Source organism: Panulirus ornatus, chromosome 55, assembly GCF_036320965.1.
Source record: "Panulirus ornatus isolate Po-2019 chromosome 55, ASM3632096v1, whole genome shotgun sequence".
Classification (NCBI taxonomy): Eukaryota; Metazoa; Arthropoda; class Malacostraca; order Decapoda; family Palinuridae; genus Panulirus; species Panulirus ornatus.
The window spans coordinates 21,160,524-21,184,583 of record NC_092278.1 but is presented as its reverse complement, the minus strand read 5'-3'; the positions used below and the strand labels follow the sequence as shown (position 1 = coordinate 21,184,583).

General features: G+C 47.5%; 2 protein-coding genes across 2 annotated transcripts in view; one reads left to right on the top strand and one right to left on the bottom strand.

Annotated features, from left to right (window-relative positions):
* The window catches only part of LOC139765523 (uncharacterized), a 67,110-nt gene that overhangs the window by 27,552 nt on the left and 15,498 nt on the right, over positions 1–24,060 (bottom strand). The window lies entirely within an intron of this gene.
* LOC139765522 (uncharacterized) overlaps positions 13,427–24,060 on the top strand; it is a 70,028-nt gene continuing 59,394 nt past the window's right edge. The window contains exon 1 of the mRNA XM_071693027.1: positions 13,427–13,896. Coding sequence (XP_071549128.1) covers positions 13,886–13,896 — 11 coding nt within the window. The 5' untranslated portion in view covers positions 13,427–13,885. The remainder of the gene's footprint in view (positions 13,897–24,060) is intronic.

Here is a 24,060-nt window from a genome sequence, read left to right as displayed (position 1 = left end):
AGGACCTGGGAGATGGGACACAGGACCTAGGAGGTGGCACACAGGACCTGGGAGGTGGCACACAGGACCTGGGAGATGGGACACAGGACCTAGGAGGTGGCACACAGGACCTGGGAGGTGGGACACAGGACCTAGGAGGTGGCACACAGGACCTGGGAGGTGGCACACAGGACCTGGGAGGTGGGACACAGGACCTAGGAGGTGGCACACAGGACCTGGGAGGTGGGACACGGGACCTGGGATGTGGGACACAGGACCTGGGAGGTGGCACACAGGACCTGGGAGATGGGACACGGGACCTGGGATGTGGGACACAGGACCTGGGACGTGGCACACAGGACCTGGGAGATGGGACACGGGACCTGGGATGTGGGACACAGGACCTGGGAGGTGGCACACAGGACCTGGGAGATGGGACACGGGACCTGGGATGTGGGACACAGGACCTGGGAGGTGGCACACAGGACCTGGGAGATGGGACACGGGACCTGGGATGTGGGACACAGGACCTGGGACGTGGCACACAGGACCTGGGAGATGGGACACGGGACCTGGGATGTGGGACACAGGACCTGGGAGGTGGCACACAGGACCTGGGAGATGGGACACGGGACCTGGGATGTGGGACACAGGACCTGGGAGGTGGCACACAGGACCTGGGAGATGGGACACGGGACCTGGGATGTGGGACACAGGACCTGGGAGGTGGCACACAGGACCTGGGAGGTGGGACACAGGACCTGGGAGGTGGGACACGGGACCTGGGAGGTGGGACACAGGACCTGGGAGATGGGACACAGGACCTGGGAGGTGGGACACAGGACCTGGGAGATGGCACACGACCTGGGAGGTGGGACACAGGACCTGGGAGGTGGCACACAGGACCTGGGAGATGGGACACAGGACCTGGGAGGTGGCACACAGGACCTGGGAGGTGGAGCACAGGGCCTGGGAGGTGGCACACAGGACCTGGGAGGTGGGACACAGGACCTGGGAGGTGGCACACAGGACCTGGGAGATGGGACACGGGACCTGGGATGTGGGACACAGGACCTGGGAGGTGGCACACAGGACCTGGGAGGTGGAGCACAGGACCTGGGAGGTGGCACACAGGACCTGGGAGATGGGCCACAAGACCTGGGCGGGGCCTAATATTTCTGCAGTCCATTGTGGAGGGACTATAATCCCCCCCTCCCAACCCCCATTCGACGTGTCCTGGGAGATGGGAGGTGTCCTGGGAAATGGAAGGTGCCCTGGGAGATGGGAGGTGTCCTGCGAGATAGGTGGAGCCATAGGAGATGGGAGGTGCCCTGGGAGACAGTAAGTGCACTGGGAGACGGTAGGTGCCCTGGGAGACCGTAGGTGCCCTGGGAGATAGGAGGTGCCTTGGGAGATGGGAGGTGCCCTGGGAGATGGGAGGTGCCCTGGGAGAGGTGGGAGGTACACAAGCTCCCCTGATGATCCGCTACGTCACTCGTGAAATTACTCTAATTGGGAGTGTACTCTCTCTCTCTCTCTCTCTCTCTCTCTCTCTCTCTCTCTCTCTCTCTCTCTCTCTCTCTCTCTCCTCTCTCTCTCTCTCACGGAAGATCTAACTATACTATACAGCTGAATATATATATATATATATATATATATATATATATATATATATATATATATATATATATATATATAATCTTATATGTACTGTACAATATGGTATAAAGTTACATACATGGTACAATGTTATTCAGGCTAATCTAACGTATGGTACAGTACTATATAACATATACAATCCATCATTTATAGTATAGTAACATATAAGTTAATTCATGTAGCATAAACCGTGTCGGAAAGCAATGAGTACTGTCTTGCCCCCAAATGAGCACAGGTTATAAGGTCGGACTCCGCCTTCCGAGCCGTGGGACTGTCGACCCTCCTGCCTGCGGCATGGACTGGCGTGGAGCATGCTAATGACCCCGACGCGTGACGGCAAGTAATTGTTAATTCCGATCCTTATGATGAGGGGATTTAATGGTGGAAATGGGTAAGTAGGGACCCTCTATTATTAGCGTTGCATCCATTTTCTTTCTTTGGTTCCGTTTTCTCTATTTGGTTCACCTCTTACCGACCACACGCACTCACATACACACAGACACACACACACCACAAACGCACGCACGCACACACACACTCACACACACACACACACACACACACACACACACACCACAGACGCACGCACACACACACACACACACACACCACAGACGCACGCACACACACAGCTCCAGGCACACCTAACCGCCAATTAAAAGCGAACAGCGTAATTACATTGTTATATTGTCCTGACTCTTCCCTCTGGACGCTGAGGACGGGCGGATGCCTCATGGCGTCCCAGTAATCTTATATTAAGAAATTACCATTTAATGACATCCTTAATCACAGCTTAGATTACACGTAAATTATCATTCATGTTTGGGTTAGTGAGCGATCGGAGGCTGTGTGTGTGTGTGTGTGTGTGTGTGTGAATGTGTGTATGTGTGTGTGTGTGTGTGTGTGTGTGTGTGTGTGTGTGTGTGTGTGTGTGTGTGTGTGTGTGAATGTGTGTATGTGTGTGTGTGTGAATGTGTGTATGTGTGTGTGTGTGTGTCTGTGTTTGTGTGTGGTGTGTGTGTGTGTGTGTGTGTGTGTGTGTGTGTGTGTGTGTGTGTAGTGTGTTCATTACAGGAGTGCGTAAAAGTGCGTTACAGTCACCACAGGAAGGGGGGCGTTGAGGGGGGGGGGGTGGCAGTCATCACATACAACCAAGCACAAATCAGCCCCACAAACAACAACAACAACAGAAGCAGCTCATCCGGATCAGCCAATTACAGAAAGCCTAACGGGGACAGACAATCGGGCCGTTAACGACCCTTAGCCTCGACCTGGCCCAAAACAGGTTCAGTTCCCGTAGCGCCCCAGTCATGGGCGGGGCCTTACCCTCTGACACCGCTGTAAGACAAATCAATATATATAAATATATACAAATGAGTATATACATATGAGTATATATCCCTGGGGATAGGGGAGAAAGAATACTTCCCACGTATTACCTGCGTGTCGTAGAAGGCGACTAAAAGGGGAGGGAGCGGGGGGCTGGAAATCCTCCCCTCTCTTGTTTTTTTTAATTTTCCAAAAGAGGGAACAGAGAAGGGGGCCAGGTGAGGATATTCCCTCTAAGGCCCAGTTCTCTGTTCTTAACGCTACCTCGCTAACGCGGGAAATGGCAAATAGTATGAAAAAAAAATACAAATGAGTATAAACAAATTGATATAGCACTGTCTGAACCTTGCCTACAGCCAGGTTAACTCAGCTCAAAACCTCTAAGTTTATATATATATATTTGGCGTCCTAGCTTCGTCTCTTCCATGTATATCAAGTGACTGTTATATTTCTCTCTTGTGTCTCCCCTGGTGATGTGATTATTACACGAAAGTGCACTTGGGAACCTTATCGTGTTTCATTTTCCCCGTGGACTCATAGGAAAATATATATATATATATATATATATATCCCCTATACTGGTTCATCTTGCTGCACTTAAGGGCGCAAGTCCCGACGAGGATAGAGAGATGACAGACCATATCATCGCCATGCTACAGTCGAATTATGATCTCGGGGGGGCAAGACAAAGGCTAACCACCCACCAGCGACCGGGGGAAAATACACCTTCACGAGGGTGGGTGGAGACAGCGCCATCCCCCCCACGATGCCCTCAGACAAGGACGAACTTCCCTCTTTAACTACATTAAAATATCGACCATGACGACACACGTCTCCACGCCCGGGGAAAATCCGTCTGCCGCGCGCCTCGGGGGCGAAGACAGCGCTATCCCGGGGCGTGACCGCAGGGCTGAAACGCCGCTTGTAACCCGCAACAAAACTGAACCATGAAGGTGTTGTTCCTTAGACTGGCCCCGGCGCCCGGGTGGGGGGGGGGGGGGTCATCAGTCGTCCGCTGGCGGGAGGCTTGGGAAAATGTCTCCATCCATCGCCTCCGGAAACGGGTCTCGCCCACCCACGCCCACGCCATCTTGTCTCCCGCCGCGAGGACTTAGAACCTCAGAATATGGGAGGGAGAGAGAGAGAGAGAGAGAGAGAGAGAGAGAGAGAGAGAGAGAGAGAGAGAGAGAGAGAGAGAGAGAGAGAGAGAGAGAATGTGAGTGAGTGAGAGAATGTGTGTGTGTGTAAGAGAGAGAGAGAGAGAGAGAGAGAGAGAGAGAGAGAGAGAGAGAGAATGTGAGTGAGTGAGAGAATGTGTGTGTGTGTAAGAGAGAGAGAGAGAGAGAGAGAGAGAGAGAGAGAGAGAGAGAGAGAGAGAGAGAGAGAGAGAGAATGTGAGTGAGTGAGTGAGAGAATGTGTGTGTGTGTAAGAGAGAGAGAGAGAGAGAGAGAGAGAGAGAGAGAGAGAGAGAGAGAGAGAGAGAGAGAAACATATCTATGTCTCACCTCACGAGTCAAAAGACACACAGAAAACGTGGCCGGGAAGAGAACGGGGGTTGGGGGGGGGGGAGACGAGCAATTCCCGGCTGGTAATTATCGGCGTTCCCGATCGTTCCTGATGGCGTCCAATTAAACTCCGATCGCTAATTGTCCGATACCATCTGTGTGGGGGGGGGAGGGGGGGTGCTCGTGGCTTCACCCCCTCCCCCCCCCCCACTCCTAAATTCGCCACCGTCATGACACGCCCAAAGTCCCTAAAGGCAGTGATCTTAAAATTTTAAGTACCCCAAAAAATCGATATTTTTTTTGTCAATCTTTTGTGAGCTTAAAATCTCAAGTACCCAAAAAAAAACGTATTTTTGTCAATATTTTGTTAGTTTGAAATTTTAATTTAAAAAAAAAAGGTAATTTTTGCCAATCTTTTGTATCATTTTATTTTCATTTTCTTTTATATTCATAAAGATTTTTTTTGTCAATCTTTTGTGAGCTTAAAATCTCAAATACCCCCCCAAAAAAACGTATTTTTTGTCAATATTTTGTTAGTTTGAAATTTTGATTTAAAAAAAAGAAAAGGTAATTTTTGCCAATCTTTTGTATCATTTTATTTTCATTTTCTTTTATATTGAACATGGAGAGGTGACGTTTTGTCTGGTGTGGCCATGATATGTGGTCACATTACTGCTTGTTAGATAATACTGTCCCGGACGGGCTCACAGTCAACCCAGCTGTTCATCCTTACCTTTGGAGATGGTCGATTGAAGGCTACCAGGTGTAAGCCGGATATATATATATATATATATATATATATATATATATATATATATATATATATATATATATATATATATATATCAGCACCTTCAAATACAAGGCTCTCTCTCTCTCTCTCTCTCTCTCTCTCTCTCTCTCTCTCTCTCTCTCTCTCTCTCTCTCTCTGACAAGGCAAGCTAATCACATATCACCATCAGATCCCTTGCCAATCACACCGTCAATCTGGGCAAACCTTCTCTTTAAATTAGAGCAACACACACACACACACACACACACACACACACACACACACACAAGGACACGCCCCAGCTCAAGATAATCCAATAATTACGGGTCAACTTCTGATGGGCCGACCATCAGATGACACGCCACTCATCCCTTGCCATAGGCCGCGACTTATCATCGCCCCCCCCCACCCACCCCCAACAACCCTCGCACTAATCAGATCTCCAGCCAATCAGATGACCGACCCGTGGTTTCTTCCTTGGTCAAGCCAGAAACGTCTTCCGCACACACACACACACACACACACACACACACACACACACACACACCTAACTATCCCCAATCTTGACAGACCACACCACCAGCCATGCCGCTCCAATCCTAGCCAGCCAATCCGACGGTAACCCCCCCCCCCCCCCCCCCCCCCCCCCCCCAAAGATGCGACCCTCGCAAAAAAATGGAGGTGTGGCGGGGTGCCCCACATGTGCTTATCCTGACGTAGGTGTGTACAACAGAGAGAGAGAGAGAGAGAGAGAGAGAGAGAGAGAGAGAGAGAGAGAGAGAGAGTGGGTGTCAGGAGTCGTCAGCCATGACTAGAACATGATCAGTGGGTGTCAACAGTCGTCAGTCATAACTAGAACATGATCAGTGGGTGTCAGGAGTCGTCAGCCATGACTAGAACATGATCAGTGGGTGTCAGGAGTCGTCAGCCATGACTAGAACATGATCAGTGGGTGTCAGGAGTCGTCAGCCATGACTAGAACATGACCAGTGGGTGTCAGGAGTCGTCAGCCATGACTAGAACATGATCAGTGGGTGTCAGGAGTCGTCAGCCATGACTAGAACATGATCAGTGGGTGTCAGGAGTCGTCAGCCATGACTAGAACATGACCAGTGGGTGTCAGGAGTCGTCAGCCATGACTAGAACATGATCAGTGGGTGTCAGGAGTCGTCAGCCATGACTAGAACATGATCAGTGGGTGTCAGGAGTCGTCAGCCATGACTAGAACATGATCAGTGGTCATCAGGAGTTACGGGAGTCGTCAACTGGTCATTAGAGGTGACCAAGTTACACCACACCACGATACTACCACCGCATCATCTTCAAACTATCGACTAAATTCCTCCAACAAAAACCAATTCGTTGTATATTTTTGTACGAACTAACCTAAGACGTAATTCGTTATATATTTTTCTATGAACTAACCTAACCTAACAGACGTTAATCACGATGTGTCCAAGTGGGTTAATTAGTAAGGAGACTCTACACTCATCTACCGTAGTCAAAAAAAAATCTACACTTCCTTCGCCTCAATATTCAACCAGCTGGTCCACGCGGGTGACCAGCGCCTCCCCACACTGAACGAAGAATCGAATATTCACGTTCGAATATTTGCCACACAGGTTCTTCCCCTGGCGTAATGGCTCTCGCACTTACGTACACACACACACACACACACAGACACTGGGTCACTCCCGCCCCTCATAACGAAAACAATACCCACGAAGATACGTATTCTAAGGCTTCACGTTTACTTGAAAACCGAAAAAAAAAGATATTCATATATATATATATATATATATATATATATATATATATATATATATATATATATATATATATATATATTCTGCTCTTTCTATAAGGCTTTTGACGTCCTTCGGCACAGATTTTGTATTGTACGAGACCAGACAAAGAGGACATAAACAAAAAATGTCTCGGGCGCTTGTAATCTCCATAAATACACACGTTATCTCTTCTCGCGGACTGAGTCGGGGAGATAAGAGATCGCCCCCCACCTCCCCCATCTTTTTGAGAGAGATTGCTTCAAGATTCGAAGGCCAAATATAAAACCTCCTTTTTCTTAATAACACGTTAGCCAAAGGGCTCAACCAACACACACACACACACACACACACACACACACACACACACACACATTAAGATACCATCGTTTCCCGACCTCAGCCCCGGACGATCATTTAGGTCATATGCTAATGAGGCAGGGGATACATAATGAGGTAGAGGAGGAGGAGGAAGCGCGATGTTCTCCATTGTTTACCCTCGGGAGGTAAAACAATGCCCCCTCTGACCCCCAGGCCGCTACAAGAGGCGATAATCCTTAAGGTGTACATGAGGTCATCCGCCACAACCACCCCCCCATACATTCTCACAGCTGATCACTTGTTATATTTTGACTCTAAATCAAGAGGAAAATAGACGACTTCTGGTTATGGGGGTAAGGTTATGTTTATGGCGGCTCTGGCTGGCCGTAAATTTTGGGAGCCTTGAAAAATGTGTGGAAGTCGAGAACATTATCTCGGAAAGCAAAAATGGGTATGTTTGAAGGAATAGTGGTTCCAACAATGTTGTATGGTTGCGAGGCGTGGGCTATGGATAGAGTTGTGCGCAGGAGGATGGATGTGCTGGAAATGAGATGTTTGAGGACAATGTGTGGTGTGAGGTGGTTTGATCGAGTAAGTAACGTAAGGGTAAGAGAGATGTGTGGAAATAAAAAGAGCGTGGTTGAGAGAGCAGAAGAGGGTGTTTTGAAATGGTTTGGGCACATGGAGAGAATGAGTGAGGAAAGATTGACCAAGAGGATATATGTGTCGGAGGTGGAGGGAACGAGGAGAAGAGGGAGACCAAACTGGAGGTGGAAAGATGGAGTGAAAAGGATTTTGTGTGATCGGGGCCTGAACATGCAGGAGGGTGAAAGGAGGGCAAGGAATAGAGTGAATTGGAGCGATGTGGTATACAGGGGTTGACGTGCTGTCAGTGGATTGAATCAAGGCATGTGAAGCGTCTGGGGTAAACCATGGAAAGCTGTGTAGGTATGTATATTTGCGTGTGTGGACGTATGTATATACATGTGTATGGGGGGGGGGGGTTGGGCCATTTCTTTCGTCTGTTTCCTTGCGCTACCTCGCAAACGCGGGAGACAGCGACAAAGTATAAAAAAAAAAAAAAAAAATATATATATATATATATATATATATATATATATATATATATATATATATATATATATATATATATCTTTCTTTCGAACAATTCGCCATTTCCCGCGTTAGCGAGGTTGCGTTAAGAACAGAGGACTGAGGCCTTTGAGGGAATATCCTCACCTGGCCCCCTTCTCTGTTCCTTCTTTTGGAAAATTATATATAAAATATAAAATCATATATTACCAGGTGTGTTGGTGTCTGAGACACATAACAAATGTGAGCAGAGTGTCGTCCCAACTCATAAGGCAATACTAAAGTAGCGATGGTTGTAAAAAGTTGTAATGGCGACGTAAAATGGTTGTGAAAAGTTGTAATGGAAAATGCACTTCGTTGTGGCAAGACAGAGGGAGAGCAAACTGCCAGTTCCCGATGTGTTGTGAAGACAAGGAACTCTCACCTCGGCTCTCACTTTACTCATACTCTCTCCTGGCTCTCTCTAATCTCTCCCCTCCCCCCCCCTCTCTCTCTCTCTCTCAACTCCGACTGAGTCTCTGTCTCACTCACTCTCTTACTCGTACTTATATCTGACCTTTTTTCTCTCATTTTTTACCTCACTTCCCTCTACTCTCACTCCGTCTCCTACACTCTCCATTATCCTCTTTAATTCTCTCATCACACGCATACCCATGCTCTCTCTCTCTCTCTCTCTCTCTCTCTCTCTCTCTCTCTCTCTCTCTCTCTCTCTCTCTCTTCTCTCTCTCTCTCACACACACACTCTACATTTTCGTTCATTCTTCCAATAACCAACACTGTCCCTAACACTCTCCCACAGTATCTAGCACGCTCTCCCACACTCCCTAACACTCTCCCACAGTATCTAACACACTCTCCCACACCTCCCTAACAGTCTCCCACAGTATCTAACACACTCTCCCACACTCCCTAACACTCTCCCACAGTATCTAGCACGCTCTCCCACACTCCCTAACACTCTCCCACAGTATCTAGCACGCTCTCCCACACTCCCTAACACTCTCCCACAGTATCTAGCACGCTCTCCCACACTCCCTAACACTCTCCCACAGTATCTAACACACTCTCCCACACCTCCCTAACACTCACCCACAGTATCTAACACACTCTCCCACACCTCCCTAACACTCACCCACAGTATCTAACACACTCTCCCACATCTCCCTAACACTCACCCACAGTATCTAGCACTCTCCCACACTCCCTAACACTCTCCCACAGTATCTAACACATTCTCCCACAGTATCTAGCACACTCTCCCACACTCTCTAACTCTTCCTAACACTATTTCACCCTGTAATCTTCCGCACTCCCTGTCACTCACTCACACTCCCTATCACCGCTCTCTCACACTCCCTAGCACTCTCCCACATTCCCTAACACTCCCTCGCACACTCCCTTGCACTCTCCCACATTCCCTAGCACTCTCCCACGCTGAATGCCTCCTCTATTTGCTCTCATTAGTCACAACTGTTATACATTTCCAGGCGTGAAGAGGGAGAGGGGAAGTGAGAGGGGGGAGGAGGGAGAGGGGAAGCGAGAGGACGGGAGAGCGAGAGAGAAGAGAGAGGGAGGAAGTGAGAAAGATGGATGGAGAGGGGAAAACGAAAAGAAAAGTGTGAGAGAGAGAGAGAGAGAGAGAGAGAGAGAGAGAGAGAGAGAGAGAGAGAGAGAGAGAGAGAGAGCATATATTTTCCATCTGATTCGAGAACATTCCCGGGACCCTGCAGAACCGTGGCCGGTGTGTGTGTGTGTGTGTGTGTGTGTGTGTGTGTGTGTGTTAGAGGAGAGAGAGAGAGAGAGAGAGAGAGAGAGAGAGAGAGAGAGAGAGAGAGAGAGAGAGAGACCACGTGGGACGGGAAGCCGGCGAGGCGAGCCCGTAGGGTTCCCCCGCTCTCTAGCGACCCCCCCCCCCCACCCAAGGCCCCAAGTCCCCACTCCCCCCCCCCCCCTCCTATAGACCACCCCACCCACCCCCCAGCCGGTGAGACCCGTTGGCGGTGGAGCCACCGAACAGACGCGCTGTCGCTGCTACTAACTACCATAACCACACCATTGGCTCCGGAACAACCACTGGAACAAGCATAACAGCAACAACAAGAACAGCAACTAACAAACAAAGAATTATCACAGAAATAATCATCAATATTTCACAAAAGTTATCAAAATAAACACTTGATTACATTTGTGTATCAACAATAATAACCAGAGATGCCAGTAACTCAAGAATCGTCTTTTGATTACATTTTTCAAGAAATAATGTAATTGTAATTCGTCTTTGATTACATTTTTCAAGAAATAATGTAATTGTAATTCGTCTTTGATTACATTTTTCAAGAAATAATGTAATTGTAATTCGTATTTGATTACATTTTTCAAGAAATAATGTAATTGTCATTATTTCTTTGAACGTACTGCAATATCGAGGAAAAGCACAATATAATTTGCGCAACCATCTTCAAAATCCTATTATGAAAGGAACTTTTATTCATTTCTTTGACCAAGAATAATTGGTAACTGAAATATAATATTACAAATAATATCTAATTCTATAATCATGAAAACATGATATATCGTGAAATACCGTAGACTTTAAAAAGTCATCTGTCAAATAATAGTAAATGTATGTTTTATACATTTACTAAAATGATCTTGAACACCTGAAGGAGTGTTCAGTATAATTTTTGACGACCTAATGACCACGACAGTTAACTGGCCTAAGGCCCAAACAACCATCGTCATGTCCACAAACGATAGAGAATTGTTTGATGTTTGCCCCATTCACATCATAACTACAGGCCATAACAGACCAGCATTTTGGCATACATTATACCCTCAAGTATCGAGTGGATTGAAAAATACATAAGAAACACTTTCAATAATTTTCATACTCATTATGTTACCTTTGATTACGAAGAATGTTAATGAAATATAACAGTCTTTGCTATAGCAGTAGCCATGGTGCATGGTAATGTACTGACAATATATATATATATATATATATATATATATATATATATATATATATATATATATTTCAGTATATCTTGCTAAGTGTGGTAGTAGTTATAGTACCAGTATTACTAGTGTGGTGGTAACTATCATTAATGGTTGTAGTTAGGTAGTCTGATACTGGTGGGTAGGAGAGGCAGCAGTGAAATAGTAGTGGTAGTAGTAGTGGTAGTAGTAGTGGTAGTAGCAGTAATAATAGTAGAAGTAGTAGTAGTTGTAGTAGTAGTAGTAGTAGTGATAGTAGTAGTAGTAGTAGTAGTAGTAGTAGTAGTAGTAGTAGTAGTAGTAGTAGTAGTAGTAGTAGTAGCAGTGCTGTTCTTGGAGCAGTAGTTGTAACAGACGCTATCGAAGTAACAATAATTGTAACAACAGTAACCATCGTAACAATGGTAGCAACAGTATTCTTAAATCATACAGTAAAAAAAAAATAAGGAAAGTAACAGTTATAGTCCCAACAGTAAGTCATCGTAACAATTTTACAGTAATGATCCCAGCAGTAACAGCCATCGTAACAATGGCAACAGTAATGGTCCCAACAGTAACAGCCATCGTAACAATGGTAACAGTAATGGTCCCAACAGTAACTCATCGTAACAATTTTACAGTAATGATCCCAACAGTAACAGCCATCGTAACAATGGTAACAGTAATGGTCCCAACAGTAACAGCCATCGTAACAATGGTAACAGTAATGATCCCAACAGTAACTCATCGTAACAATTTTACAGTAATGATCCCAACAGTAACAGCCATCGTAACAATGGTAACAGTAATGGTCCCAACAGTAACAGCCATCGTAACAATGGTAACAGTAATGATCCCAACAGTAACTCATCGTAACAATTTTACAGTAATGATCCCAACAGTAACAACCATCGTAACAATGGTAACAGCGATGGTCGCAACAGTAACAGCCATCGTAACAATAGTAACAGCGATGGCATTAGGCGTGACAACCACGTCAGTGTGACCCCCCCCCCCCCGGCCCCAGCCATGAGGACTCATCAGTTTAACTCAAGCTCTATCAATCCTTCATCTCTTTCCCACGAGCCTAACGACCCATTTATCCAACCAGCGTCAACCCTCACCCCCGCCCCCACACACACAAACAAATAAATAAATAAATACACTCGAACCCCGCTGGAGGTCCAGTAGCAACAAGAAAAAAAAAAAAAAACAATAAGGATTTCGCTGCTTCCTAAGCGGTAGAGTATAATCGCATTACAAGTGATAATTCGGCTATAACTACCGTGCAAATCGGGGGTCAAAGTAATCATGTAAATAGTAATTATCCTTGAAAATAGGACCGATTCCCCCCCTTAATGGCGTTTGCGGTCAGTCGGTTGGCTATCGGAGCATCGACCCTTGTGACTTGGATTCTCTGTGGAGTCTTCAAACCCCACAACTGCCGCTCTGCTCCCGCGCGCCAACCATCCGCAATTCAAATTTTAGGTCTAACGTCCATCTTTAAAAGTACAAAAATCGAATGCTAGGGGGGGGAGCCCAAGAGAAGACATATCCCCCCTTCCTTCTCCTCTCCCAAGTTATCAGGACCGAGTCCGATAAGAGAGTCGTGTAATCGCCGCCGACTCGACTAATCCTACGACTGAGCGATTATCCTGGCTGGGGCCCGGCCGGTCGGGACAGGAGCAACTCGCGGCGCTGATTGGCTGGCACCGTTTTCTCTCACGCCCGTCGACCAATCAGCGCGCGAGAAAGTAGGAGATAGGGTGTTGGTTTAATTCTTATGGGATTTTACGCCTCGTCGTGCTTTATGGCTCTTAATAAATGCAAGGACAAGGCAATGCGGTTTATCCTCGAGCACCTACGGGGGTCTAACACTCGAAGGAGCGGCCGAGGAGGGTGGAAAATGGGTGTCAACAGGGATGGGGTCGCCTGGCAACGTCTCATGGGATCCACCCTCGAGTTGATTTTTTATGGCTGTCCAATTGGAATGGTGGTCGCGCGGGTGGGCAGGGGAGGAGGTTGGCTCAGGCATCGACACAGTCACTGCCCGGTACAGTACCCAACCGCACCGTCGAGGTATATCGGTGCACCGTTATCACGCACGGGGGGGTCGTAGCCGTAGTAGTGGCGAGCGGGTGTCGTACACGGTACCGCACGAGGTGCACGATCATCGTACCCCGGGCACGGGCGTTGGTGATCGTCGTACCGCTAAGTGACGAGTAACGTACCCACGGCCAGGCCAGCCCTTTTACCCCCGTAGTTGGTGTCGAACGTCAGAGGAACGTCAGTGTTCGGTGGTGGACGTCTCTCGTGTTGTGTGTCCTGGGAAGAGAGAGAGAGAGAGAAAGTGACGTTACCGTCCGCCCTGGCCACGGAAAGTGACTGAGAGTGATGAAAGTGATGGTGAACGTGTTGTGACACTGACCCCCCAGCAGCTGCCGCCCACCGACAATCCCCCGCCACAATGGTCGTTTCGTGAGTATTCAAAACGTATTTCCTTACGATTGACGCACATACTATTCAATAAAAATATGATCAAGCATAATATATATATATATATATATATATATATATATATATATATATATATATATATATATATATATATACATTACTTCTCAAACGATCTATATTTGAATTTATTCAACACTTACTCTAAATGTTAAGGTCTTGGATAGAGGGAAATTCTTGTCCTTCACATGACTGACTAGAGAACTGTCGGGCTTGCATTGTATTAGGATTATGAATTGTATTTTAAGACGAAATTACCATATGTGAGTCAGAGAGACTTCTTGTGAGCCTTCGGAGAAATCCTGACAAGTGTCCAGAAATATTCGCACGTCACGCCGTACAAAAAAAAGGAATACTCCTCCTCCAGGTGAAATATTTGACAATATTTGTCCTTGTAGTTATAACGGTGACCAATATCGAGGTGGTTGTGTTTGTGATGACCCTCGGTACTGATCACCATCTCTCGTCGACATCATGATCACTGTATCATCACCACACTCACTGTCAATCACTGTGATCGTCACAATCACCAGTGACCAGCGCCATGATCGCCATCACCATCACAGTAACGCATAGCAGTTTGATGACCGGGTAATGTGAGAGTGTAGTGAGAATCATTCTGGTTTACATATATACAGTAATCTCAGTGGAATGTTAAGGTCTGTGGCTATGATAACCCCAGTGGAATGGTCAGGTCTGTGGCTATGATAACCCCAGTGGAATGTTAAGGTCTGTGGCTATGATAACCCCACAGGAATGTTCAGGTCTGTGGCTATGATAACCCCACAGGAATGTTAAGGTCTGTGGCTATGATAACCCCACAGGAATGGTCAGGTCTGTGGCTATGATAACCCCACAGGAATGTTCAGGTCTGTGGCTATGATAACCCCACAGGAATGTTCAGGTCTGTGGCTATGATAACCCCAGTGGAATGTTCAGGTCTGTGGCTATGATAACCCCAGTGGAATGTTAAGGTCTGTGGCTATGATAACCCCAGTGGAATGTTAAGGTCTGTGGCTATGATAACCCCAGTGGAATGTTAAGGTCTGTGGCTATGATAACCCCAGTGGAATGTTAAGATCTGTGGCTATGATAACCCCAGTGGAATGTTAAGGTCTGTGGCTATGATAACCCCAGTGGAATGTTAAGGTCTGTGGCTATGATAACCCCAGTGGAATGTTAAGGTCTGTGGCTATGATAACCCCAGTGGAATGTTAAGATCTGTGGCTATGATAACCCCAGTGGAATGGTCAGGTCTGTGGCTATGATAACCCCAGTGGAATGGTCAGGTCTGTGGCTATGATAACCCCAGTGGAATGTTAAGGTCTGTGGCTATGATAACCCCAGTGGAATGTTAAGGTCTGTGGCTATGATAACCCCAGTGGAATGTTAAGGTCTGTGGCTATGATAACCCCAGTGGAATGTTAAGATCTGTGGCTATGATAACCCCAGTGGAATGGTCAGGTCTGTGGCTATGATAACCCCAGTGGAATGGTCAGGTCTGTGGCTATGATAACCCCAGTGGAATGTTAAGGTCTGTGGCTATGATAACCCCAGTGGAATGTTAAGGTCTGTGGCTATGATAACCCCAGTGGAATGTTAAGGTCTGTGGCTATGATAACCCCAGTGGAATGTTAAGATCTGTGGCTATGATAACCCCAGTGGAATGGTCAGGTCTGTGGCTATGATAACCCCAGTGGAATGGTCAGGTCTGTGGCTATGATAACCCCAGTGGAATGTTAAGGTCTGTGGCTATGATAACCCCAGTGGAATGTTAAGGTCTGTGACTATGATAACCCCAGTGGAATGTTAAGGTCTGTGGCTATGATAACCCCAGTGGAATGTTAAGATCTGTGGCTATGATAACCCCAGTGGAATGGTCAGGTCTGTGGCTATGATAACCCCAGTGGAATGTTAAGGTCTGTGGCTATGATAACCCCAGTGGAATGTTAAGGTCTGTGGCTATGATAACCCCAGTGGAATGTTAAGGTCTGTGGCTATGATAACCCCAGTGGAATGTTAAGATCTGTGGCTATGATAACCCCAGTGGAATGGTCAGGTCTGTGGCTATGATAACCCCAGTGGAATGTTAAGGTCTGTGGCTATGATAACCCCAGTGGAATGGTCAGGTCTGTGGCTATGATAACCCCAGTGGAATGGTCAGGTCTGTGGCTATGATAACCCCACAGGAATGTTCAGGTCTGTGGCTATGATAACCCCACAGGAATGTTCAGGTCTGTGGCTATGATAACCCCAGTGGAGATGGTCAGGTCTGTGGCTTTGATAACCCCACAGAATGTTCAGTCTGTGGCTATGATAACCCCAGTGAATGGGCAGTTGTGGCTATGATACCCCAGTGGAATGTCAGGTCTGGGGCTTGATAACCCAAGGAATGTTCAGGTCTGTGGCTATGTAACCCCGTGAATTTTTTTGGGGGGGTTTGGTTTTTCCCCTTTAAAAGGGGTTTGGTTAAAAACCCAAAAAAATTTTTGGGGCCCCCCCCTTTTTTTGGGGGGGGGGCCCCCGGGGGGAAAAAACCAAAAAGGGGGGGGGGGGGGGGGGAATGGGGGGGGTTAAAAAAGGGGGAAAAATTTTTTTAAAAAGGGTTTTCCCCCGGGTTTTTAAAAAAAAAAAATTTTTTTCCCTTTTTTTTTGGGGCCCAAAAAGGGGGAAGGGTTAATTTGGGTTTTTTTTTTTTTTTTGGGGGTTTTTTTTTTAAAAAGGGGTTTGGGTTTTTTTTTTGGGGGTTTTTGTTTTTTTTTGGGGTTTTTTAATTTTTTAAAAAAAAAAAATTTTTTGGGGGGTTTTAATCCCCCCTTTTTTTTTGGGGGGGGGGTTTTTTTTTTTCGGGTTTTTTCCCCCCAATTTTTGGGGTTTTTTTTCCCCCCTTTTTTTTGGGGTTTTGGTTTTTTCCCCCTTTTTTTTTTGGGGGTTTTTTTTTAAAATGAAAAATTTTTTAAAAGGGGAAGGAAACCCCTTTAAAAATTTTAAATTTAAAGGGGGGGCCCCCCAAAAAAAATTTTTTGGGGTTGAAAAAACCCCCGGGGGGGTTTTTGGGTTTAAAAACCCCCTTTTTTTTTAAAAAAAAGGGGAATTTAAAAAGGGAAAAAAAAAAAATTTTCCCTTTTACCCCAAAGGGAAGGGGGAAAAAAAAAAAAAAAAAATTTTTTTTTTTAAAAAAAAATTTAAATCTTTTTAAAAAAAAGGTTTTTCCCCTTTTTTTAAAAAAAAATTTTGGGGGAAAAAAGGGGAAAGAATCGGGGAAAAACCCCCCCCAAAAAAGGGGGTTTGGGTTTCCCCAAAAAATTTTTTTTGGGCCCCCCCAAAATTTAAGGTTTTGGGGGGGGGGGGGGTTTTTTGGGTTTTCCCCAAAAAGGTTTTTTGGGGGGAAAACCCCCCGGGGGGAAAAAGGGGGGGGGGGGCCCCCCAAAAAAACCCCCCAAAAAAATTTTGGGGGGGGGCCCCCCTTTTTGGGTTTGGGTGTGGGGGGGGGGGTTTTTCTTTACCCCCCCCGGGGTCGACGGTGGAAAGTCGAGGTTTCCAGGGAGTGGAAGATGGAGGGGGAGCCAGTGTCACGCCTGTGCTCAAGAGTGAGATGGTGTGCCGAACTACAGGGGCAGGTTTTCCCGGCGGTGTGAGGGTTTTAAAATATGGGGGAAAAAGGGGATAGATAGAATATGTATGACTACTTGAAGAGGAGGAACAACCTAAGCGAGACACAAGATGCCTTCAGGGAAACATTTTATGTGTAACAAAGCCACCAGACTTCCACGAGAGAGTGAGCTCCATCTAGACCAAAGTGAAGCCTGGCACGATTTTTGTGTCCGTCACCAACAGAGTCCTAAAGGAGACAAAACCCACCCATGGCCCAAAACTAACCTTCCCGGGGGAAAAAAACATGAAATTTGGGAAAAAAATGAAGAAGGGAAAAGCTCAAGTCCCCGTACTGGAGCAAAAATTGGGAAAAGGTTCCAAGTTTGGTCATCACACTTTTAAAATGTTTCCAAAAAGAATAAACAAGATCCCCCCCTTTGAGTGGGGAAAAAGCAACCAACACCCCCCCCCCTTTTAAAAATCCCCCCCCAACCCGTTTTAGGCAATCCCCCCCCACACACAACACACACACACAACCCCAAAAGCAGGATAGCAGTGTGTGAGGGGTTTTAAAACCCTGCGCGGTTTTTGGAAAGGGTTCCCTTTCCACGGCCGGTGATAAAAATTTTTTAAAGCTGGGCCTCCCGCGTTCACACCCCCCCAAACCTTGCACGCCATCCAAACCCATAAAACCAGTTTGGTGCCCCACGTGAAGACGTGTACGACCTCGCGTTCATAACCCGGGGTTAAAAAAAAAAAAGGAAACAATTTGTTTCGGACGGCGTTTGACATGCTGGTCAAGACTTTAAAATTATTTGACTTGTTGAAAAAAAAACAACTAATAATATCGAAACTTGTTTAGCGTTATAAACGAGTATGACGCCACCATAAAACTTGTCTGGCATTTTAAAAAGCCGTTTAACCCAAAAAATAAACAGGTTTTTGGGGAGGTTTACCACTAAAATATTAAAAATAGATTACTTCATTTGCCGCAGCGTTAAGCGAGTCTGACGACATAAAAACCCTGCGGGGCGTGGACTTAAGCGAGTTTAAAACCTGTTCTAAACTTAACGCGGTACGACGCGTTCTCATTTCAAACGGCGTCAAAACCTGTTTGGCGTAGCATTAGATTAGCACCTTAAAACCTGTTTTTAAACATTACGCGACCTTGAGACTTGTTTGGAATGACTTTAAAGCTAGTTTGACGCCACGGTCGCTGAAAAACTGGTTTTGTTCCGTGTTCGTAAAAAAAAAATAGTTTGAGTATTCCTGACGGGTAAAAATCAGTTGATAACTTCATGTTGTCCTTTAAAAAAAAAGTTTGGCGTTGTTTTCAGTGGCTTTAAACCAGCTTGGCGTTGTTTTCAGTGGCTTTAAACCAATTTGGCGTTGTTTTCAGTGGCTTTAAACCAGCTTGGCGTTGTTTTCAGTGGCTTTAAACCAGCTTGGCGTGGTTTTCAGTGGCTTTAAACCAGCTTGGCGTTGTTTTCAGTGGCTTTTAAAACCCCTTTGGGGGTTGTTTTTTGTGGCCCTTTTAAACCAAATTTTGGGGGTTTTCAGTGGTTTAAAAAAGTTTGGCCCTCGTTTTAGTGGCTTTGAACCAGTTTGGCGTTGTTTTCAGTGGCTTTAAACCAGTTTGGCGTTGTTTTCAGTGACTTTTCAACCAGCTTGGCGTTGTTTTCAGTGGCTTTAAACCAGTTCGGCGTTGTTTTCAATGGCTTTAAACCAGGTTGGCGTTGTTTTCAGTGGTTTTGAACCAGTTTGGTGTCGCAGTGGAGTAGCCCGGTAGTTAAACATTTTGATTAAACTGGAAAAAACGATTTAAAACTGGGGTAAAAATCCCCAAAAAACTAACCCCTGGGGAACTGGGTTTCGTTTTGTTTAACATGAGTTCAGTTCTAGGGTTTTTTTGTTTCCTTCTTTTCGTGATAAAGGAAAAAGTAATTATATATATAATATTTTTATTATTATTATATAAAATTTATATATATATATATATACTTGTATGTACGCTACCCAAAAATTACGGACCCCCAAACCATCACCCCCACAGGGCACAAACCCCACCCAACCCCAATTTTAAAACCCCCACCCCAACCACCCCCAAAAACCGCAAACACAACCCCCCACCCCAAAACCCCAACCACAACCCCCGCCCAACCGAAAAAAAAACCACCAAACCCCAACCGCAATCACAACCACCGCTACAACCGGGAATTTTCAACCCCCACCCCAAAAGCAATCACAACCACCCCTACAACCGCAATCACAACCACCACCACAACCGCAATTACAACCACCACCACAACCGCAATTACAACCACCACCACAACCACCACCACAACCGCAATTACAACCACCACCACAACCGCAATTACAACCACCACCACAACCGCAATCACAACCACCGCCACAACCGCAATCACAACCACCGCTACAACCGCAATCACAACCACCGCTACAACCGCAATCACAACCACCGCTACAACCGCAATCACAACCACCGCTACAACCGCAATCACAACCACCGCTACAACCGCAATCACAACCACCGCCACAACCGCAATCACAACCACCACCACAACCGCAATCACAACCACCACCACAACCGCAATCACAACCACCACCACAACCGCAATCACAACCACCGCTACAACCGCAATCACAACCACCACCACAACCACCACCACAACCGCAATCACAACCACCACCACAACCACCACCACAACCGCAATTACAACCACCACCACAACCGCAATTACAACCACCACCACAACCGCAATCACAACCACCACCACAACCGCAATTACAACCACCACCACAACCACCACCACAACCGCAATCATAACCACCACCACAACCGCAACCACAACCACCGCCACAACCGCAATCACAACCACCACCACAACCGCAATCACAACCACCGCCACAACCGCAATCACAACCACCGCTACAACCGCAATCACAACCACCGCTACAACCGCAATCACAACCACCGCTACAACCGCAATCACAACCACCGCTACAACCGCAATCACAACCACCGCCACAACCGCAACCACAACCACCACCACAACCGCAATTACAACCACCACCACAACCGCAATCACAACCACCGCCACAACCGCAATCACAACCACCGCTACAACCGCAATCACAACCACCACCACAACCGCAATCACAACCACCACCACAACCACCACCACAACCGCAATCACAACCACCGCTACAACCGCAATCACAACCACCACCACAACCGCAATTACAACCACCACCACAACCACCACCACAACCACCACCACAACCGCAACCACAACCACCGCCACAACCGCAATCACAACCACCGCCACAACCGCAATCACAACCACCGCTACAACCGCAATCACAACCACCGCTACAACCGCAATCACAACCACCGCTACAACCGCAATCACAACCACCACTACAACCGCAATTACAACCACCCCTACAACCACAATCACAACCACCGCCACAACCGCAATCACAACCACCGCTACAACCGCAATCACAACCACCGCTACAACCGCAATCACAACCACCGCTACAACCGCAATTACAACCACCACCACAACCGCAATTACAACCACCACCACAACCGCAATTACAACCACCACCACAACCGCAATTACAACCACCACCACAACCGCAATTACAACCACCACCACAACCGCAATCACAACCACCGCCACAACCGCAATCACAACCACCACCACAACCGCAATTACAACCACCACCACAACCGCAATCACAACCACCGCTACAACCGCAATCACAACCACCGCCACAACCGCAATCACAACCACCGCTACAACCGCAATCACAACCACCGCTACAACCGCAATCACAACCACCGCCACAACCGCAATCACAACCACCGCTACAACCGCAATCACAACCACCACCACAACCACCACCACAACCGCAATCACAACCACCGCTACAACCGCAATCACAACCACCGCTACAACCGCAATCACAACCACCGCTACAACCGCAATCACAACCACCGCCACAACCGCAATCACAACCACCGCTACAACCGCAATCACAACCACCGCTACAACCGCAATCACAACCACCGCTACAACCGCAATCACAACCACCGCTACAACCGCAATCACAACCACCGCTACAACCGCAATCACAACCACCGCTACAACCGCAATCACAACCACCGCTACAACCGCAATCACAACCACCGCTACAACCGCAATCACAACCACCGCTACAACCGCAATCACAACCACCACCACAACCGCAATTACAACCACCACCACAACCGCAATCACAACCACCACCACAACCGCAATCACAACCACCACCACAACCGCAATCACAACCACCGCTACAACCGCAATCACAACCACCACCACAACCGCAATCACAACCACCGCTACAACCGCAATCACAACCACCACCACAACCGCAATTACAACCACCACCACAACCGCAATTACAACCACCACCACAACCGCAATTACAACCACCACCACAACCGCAATCACAACCACCGCTACAACCGCAATCACAACCACCGCTACAACCGCAATCACAACCACCACCACAACCGCAATCACAACCACCGCTACAACCGCAATCACAACCACCACCACAACCGCAATCACAACCACCGCTACAACCGCAATCACAACCACCACCACAACCACCACCACAACCACCACCACAACCGCAATCACAACCACCGCCACAACCGCAATCACAACCACCACCACAACCGCAATCACAACCACCACCACAACCGCAATTACAACCACCACCACAACCGCAATCACAACCACCACCACAACCGCAATTACAACCACCACCACAACCGCAATCACAACCACCGCTACAACCGCAATCACAACCACCGCTACAACCGCAATCACAACCACCGCTACAACCGCAATCACAACCACCGCTACAACCGCAATCACAACCACCGCTACAACCGCAATCACAACCACCGCCACAACCGCAATCACAACCACCACCACAACCGCAATCACAACCACCGCTACAACCGCAATCACAACCACCGCTACAACCGCAATCACAACCACCGCTACAACCGCAATCACAACCACCGCTACAACCGCAATCACAACCACCGCTACAACCGCAATCACAACCACCGCTACAACCGCAATCACAACCACCACCACAACCGCAATCACAACCACCACCACAACCGCAATCACAACCACCGCTACAACCGCAATCACAACCACCGCTACAACCGCAATCACAACCACCGCTACAACCGCAATCACAACCACCGCTACAACCGCAATCACAACCACCACCACAACCGCAATTACAACCACCACCACAACCGCAATTACAACCACCACCACAACCGCAATTACAACCACCACCACAACCGCAATCACAACCACCGCTACAACCGCAATCACAACCACCGCTACAACCGCAATCACAACCACCGCTACAACCGCAATCACAACCACCGCTACAACCGCAATCACAACCACCGCTACAACCGCAATCACAACCACCGCTACAACCGCAATCACAACCACCGCTACAACCGCAATCACAACCACCACCACAACCGCAATTACAACCACCACCACAACCGCAATCACAACCACCGCCACAACCGCAATCACAACCACCGCTACAACCGCAATCACAACCACCACCACAACCACCCCATTCTTCCCCGGGACGGCTATTCATCAAGTATCTCCACTCGTGGGGTATCGTAAGGGCGAAAATCGCCTACCCAGGGCTCACCCACCCGTAAAAAGAACAGGAGGAAAGTCGTCGACGTAATGTAAACAATGCGGCCGGCCGAATATGGCGCGGAGCGAACGTTAGGAACCCATACACCGCCGTCCAACACACCTGGCGAACACACATACTCACGGTCAATACACCGAGCTAATCCCAACTTCTGTTAGCGTTAGATCCTTGAGAGGTATTTGCGTTGACACTTGAGTTAGTGTGAGATGGAGTGAGGGTTCGCCACGTGTTAATACGTTTGGATAAGTGTCCGCTGACGTTACTGTGCGCTGGAGATGTCCAGTGATGTTACAGCGCGCTGGAGATCTTCGCTGGCGTTCCAGTGCGCTGGAGATGTCATGTGGCGTTCCGGAGCGCTGGAAATCTTCGCTGGCGTTACAGTGCGCTGGAGATGTTTACTATCGTATTCATTAGCGGTCGCCAGTATCCCCACGCCGCTTCCTGTGTGGCCAGCGTAGCGTCGCGGATAGAGAGAGATCACCTCGTCTAACGTCCGCCCGTCGTGTCAAACGTCACCACGGATTTGGGTGATTAGGGATTGGATAAACAACACACTAAACGCATACAGAGGGAGCTTTAAGCAGATACTGCCAGTCATGTGGTCTGCCATCATCCACCACAGATTCTGACAATGACGGTGTTTACCATACACTTCAAACACTTACTCGCCACACATATTGACATTGACGCTATTTGCTCAACACTTCAAACTATCCAGCGGACCCTTGTCATAAGTACCTAATC